General features: G+C 57.4%; 1 protein-coding gene across 1 annotated transcript; it reads left to right on the top strand.

Moving 5' to 3' along the window:
* The first annotated feature begins 285 nt into the window (after positions 1-285).
* On the top strand, positions 286-3,263 carry DUSP1 (dual specificity phosphatase 1). Its single transcript, XM_079145782.1, has 4 exons — positions 286-903; positions 1,139-1,284; positions 1,604-1,823; positions 2,245-3,263. The coding sequence occupies exons 1-4, from the start codon at positions 537-539 to the stop codon at positions 2,613-2,615; spliced, it is 1,104 nt and encodes a 367-aa protein (XP_079001908.1). The 5' UTR covers positions 286-536; the 3' UTR covers positions 2,616-3,263.
* The last annotated feature ends 1,222 nt before the right edge of the window (positions 3,264-4,485 follow it).

Consider the following 4,485-nt stretch of genomic DNA (forward strand, 5'->3'; position numbering starts at 1 on the left):
GCGCGCCGCCCCTCCCGCGGGCCTGGCGGAGCGCGGCGGGCCGGCCCCGGGGGACGCGGGCGGCTGGAAGGGCGCCGCCGGACAGCAGGGCGGGGGCCGGGGCGCGAGCCAGCGCGCCCCGCGGACCGGTTCCGAGGCCGATGACGTCTTTGCCTCTGGCTGCGCGGCGCCCGGCCCGAGCGGGCGGGTGACGTCACCGCCCGTCACGTGACCGCCATTCAAACAAACAAACCTCCCCCCGCCCGGCGCGCCCGGCCCGCCCCGCCACCGGCCGCTTATAAGCGCGCCGCCCCCGGCCGAGCGCAGTGCGAAGGACGGAGCGACCGCCGAGCGCCGCGGCGGACCGGAGGGCGGACGGGAGCTGCGAGCAAGCGAGGCCCGAGTCCCGCTGGCACCCTCGCTGGGTCCCGGAGCAGGTTTTGGCCCGGCGCAGAGACCCAGGGTCGTGCTGTTCCTCGAAAGCCGCCGCCCTGCCCCTGGCTTCCGAGGACAAAGAGCGGAGAGGAGCGGGCACGCTGGGGGCGCTGGGGCCGGCCATGGTCATGGAGGTGGGCACGCTGGACGCCGGCGGCCTGCGGGCGCTGCTGCGGGAGCGCGCGGCGCAGTGCCTGCTGCTGGACTGCCGCTCCTTCTTCGCCTTCAACGCCGGCCACATCGCCGGCTCGGTCAACGTGCGCTTCAGCACCATCGTGCGGCGCCGGGCCAAGGGCGCCATGGGCCTGGAGCACATCGTGCCCAACGCCGAGCTGCGCGGCCGCCTGCTGGCCGGCGCCTACCACGCCGTGGTGCTGCTGGACGAGCGCAGCGTCGCCCTGGACGGCGCCAAGCGCGACAGCACCCTGGCCCTGGCCGCGGGCGCGCTCTGCCGAGAAGCGAGGGCCGCGCAAGTCTTCTTCCTCAAAGGTACGCCCTGGGGGAGCGCCTGGCCGGCGCGCACGGGGACCCCTGGCCCTGGGCTCCTGCAGCACTGGGCGCCGGCGTCCCGTCTCGGGGACGCACCACGGGCTTTGTTTGGCTCTAGGAACAAAGACTCGCCTGGGCCTCTCATGTAAACTCCCAGCCCCTGGGGGTGGGGGAGTGGTCTCAAGGTGCTCCCGTCCCCTGGTTCTAATGGAAAAAAATGTCTTTGTCTTCCCAGGAGGATATGAAGCTTTTTCGGCTTCCTGCCCAGAGCTGTGTAGCAAACAGTCGACCCCCATGGGGCTTAGCCTTCCCCTGAGCACTAGTGTCCCCGACAGCGCAGAATCTGGATGCAGTTCCTGCAGCACCCCGCTTTACGATCAGGTTAGTAGGGACCCGCGCCAGAAGGAAGAAGTAAGAGCTGGCTGAGACCTGGGACAGCCCTGCCCGCCAGAATCTAGAAAGTGACTGCAGCGTTATTTATAACATAGGGATCTGTAATCCTCACCAAGCGGCCTGAGGAAGCTGCTGGCATTGCAGAAGTGGACGGGTTGGCTCTGCTGGCCACACGGCTCGGGCCCTGTTGACACTCCATCAGCAGTGCTGAGAAGGGCCCCAGAGTCTGGCAGGGAGTTTTTGTGGGTGTGGGCACTGCGATCACTTTCAACAGGCTTGACGAGTCTGGGGTTTTTCTGGATTTCAGGGTGGCCCAGTGGAGATCCTGCCCTTCTTGTACCTGGGTAGTGCCTACCATGCTTCCCGAAAGGACATGCTGGATGCCCTGGGCATCACTGCCCTGATCAACGTCTCAGCCAACTGTCCTAACCATTTCGAGGGCCACTACCAGTATAAGAGCATCCCTGTGGAGGACAACCACAAGGCGGACATCAGCTCCTGGTTCAATGAGGCCATCGACTTCATAGGTGAGCAGGCCCTCCTGGGACATCTCTGCCCCTCCCCATGTGGGCCACAGCTCAGCCTCTTACTTAGGCCAGGACTCACCTGAGGGATCCCCATCTGAACCTTCCAGACGTTAGGTGTTGTCTGGTGTCACACCATCCCTGCAGAATATGAAGTTGACGTCTCGCTTTACAGAGGCTCAGAGAGGTGAATTGATTTGCTGAGGAGCCATCTGCTAAGTGGGCACACCAAGTCTGGGCTTAAATCCCTGCTGTCCTTTGCCCAACACCCATGTGCCCTCCATGAACAGTGCCCATATGGCCTTGTTGAGGTGATGCTGACCCTTGGCTAAGACACACATGGCATCTTGTAGACACCCTGCCCTTGGGCTTGGGTTTTTCTCCTGAGCTCTCAAGTGACCAGTGACTGTCCTTTGCCTTCCAGATTCCATCAAGAATGCGGGGGGAAGGGTGTTCGTCCACTGCCAGGCGGGCATTTCCCGGTCAGCCACCATCTGCCTGGCCTACCTCATGCGGACTAACCGGGTGAAGCTGGACGAGGCCTTTGAGTTTGTGAAGCAGAGGCGAAGCATCATCTCCCCCAATTTCAGCTTCATGGGCCAGCTGCTGCAGTTTGAGTCCCAGGTCCTGGCCCCACACTGCTCGGCTGAGGCTGCGAGCCCCGCCATGGCTGTGCTGGACCGGGGCACCTCCACCACCACCGTCTTCAACTTCCCCGTCTCCATCCCCGTCCACCCCACGAACAGTGCCCTCAGCTACCTTCAGAGCCCCATCACCACCTCCCCCAGCTGCTGAAAGGCCCTGGAGGCGAGGAGCTTCCAGCCACCAGGACCACAGGCTCTTCCTCCAGAGGAGAGAGGCAGTAACTCCAGAGACGGGCTTGTGGGTGCTGGTCCTTATTTATTTAATTTCACCCCAATTCCCCCTGGGCTCTGTGCGTTCACGATGGCAACACGTCAAGACGATTGCTGAACTCAGCACATTCCAGACCAATACATAGTGGGTACATCAAGTCCCTCAGACAAAACGGGGCAGAAGAGAAAGGACTCCTGTGTGAGCTGGTTTCTTTGTTTGCCCCCCGTTTTTTCTAGAAACTTGATGCTTGACATACCTGTCAGTATTACCATTCCCGACAACATGTATGAGAGCATACCTTATTTATTTTCCTGTAGGCGGTCTGCCTTCACAGATGTATCTACTCCTAGAAGAACCAAATACCTCAATTTTGTGTTCGAGTACTGTACTACCTTGTAAATAGATCCTGAGCAGGTTGGTCCTCACTGGTGGAAAACACCAGTGTTGGTTTATTTAGTTGCCAACAATTGTGTGTTTGCTGGTTATTTATGACCTGAAATAATATATTCCTTCTTCTAAGAAGACATTTTGTTACATGAGGATGACATTTTTTATACAACAGAATAAATTATGGCATTTCTATGAAAATCTCAGCGCTTGTTTCTTTGGCAGCCCTGTCTGATCCCTGTCCTGCTAGTGAAACAGGGAAGCATTTGGACCAGGGCCTGAAGGATCTGGTCCTGCCCTCCTTGGTGGCCCCTCGTCCCATGAGATTACTGGGTTGCCAGGGAGATAGACAAGGGAGATCTAGTATAAGGCACCAATGCTAAGGCAGCTTGCTTAGTACAGGGTCCAAGTGTCCCCCAACCCTCTGCGTCCTTTTCAGCAGCCAAGTAACCTATCAGGTCACCCAGGGAGTCCAAGGGCCCCCAGAACCAGAGCAAAGAAGAAGACCATCTGTGTGGATTGCCTTTTTATGGAAAGCCTTCCTCTGCTTGCTCAGTGTCTCCCTCCCTCCTGAGCAGTGCTGGAGTTGGGAAGATGTTTTTCCAGAACGCTGGACATAACTGTGCTCCTCTGTGTGAGGCAGTGGTGCTCTGGACCCCAGGGAAACGCAGCCAGGTCTTTTGCATCTTCATCTGCAAAAGAAGATGCTGAGAGCCCCCCCACAGCCACGTGGCAGGAGTGGGGAATTGGAGTCTGTTTTGTTTCTTATTTCTGTAAATTTTGCATCTTATCACCTGCTTGTCTCTTTTTGCTTTTTTTAAAAAATTTAAAGATGTTGATGCACCTTTATTTTATTCATTTATTTATATGTGGTGCTGAGACTTGAACCCAGTGCCTCACACATGCTAGGCAAGTGTTCCACTGAGCCACAACCCCAGTCCCTCTTTGCTTTTGAAAAAGCCTTTATTTCTACAAAAATAATATATCAAATGGCATTAAAGAAAATAAGTCCAGCCCTGTGAGCAGGTACAATCCAGAGAAGCCTCTGCAAGGCCCCACCCTCACCAGCCACTACTGACGTTTGGGGCCCTCCATGCCCACCTCTGCAGACAGAAACAGCATTTTGTCCTTTGCCTCCTTGGGGTCCCTTGCTATTCTGATTTGGTGATTTCGTTGAAGAGAGGCAATTAAGTCTGACTTGCTACAAGGTAGTCTGGTTTTTTACTCCTGCCAAGCAGGCTAGGACAGAGACTGTGATTGACTACCAACCCACAATCCAGTGTGTGATGATGAATTCAGTAACTGCAGAGCTCTTGGCTGCTGCCCCCCACATCCTTGTTCTGGACAAAGTGCTGTGGGAAGCAGAAAAGGAAACGCCACTCCACTGACCTAGGTGTCCGTGCCATGGGCCTCATCCAGCCCC

This window comes from Sciurus vulgaris (genome assembly GCF_902686455.1).
Source record: "Sciurus vulgaris genome assembly, chromosome: 6".
In the NCBI taxonomy this organism is placed as follows: domain Eukaryota; kingdom Metazoa; phylum Chordata; class Mammalia; order Rodentia; family Sciuridae; genus Sciurus; species Sciurus vulgaris.

Excerpts from the sequence above, each read along its gene's own strand:
- DUSP1 (XM_079145782.1), top strand. The coding sequence starts at position 537 with ATGGTCATGGAGGTGGGCACGCTGGACGCCGGCGGCCTGCGGGCGCTG. Across the intron at positions 1,285-1,603 it reads GCACCCCGCTTTACGATCAG|GGTGGCCCAGTGGAGATCCT; the intron begins GTTAGTAGGGAC and ends TCTGGATTTCAG. Across the intron at positions 1,824-2,244 it reads TGAGGCCATCGACTTCATAG|ATTCCATCAAGAATGCGGGG; the intron begins GTGAGCAGGCCC and ends TTTGCCTTCCAG.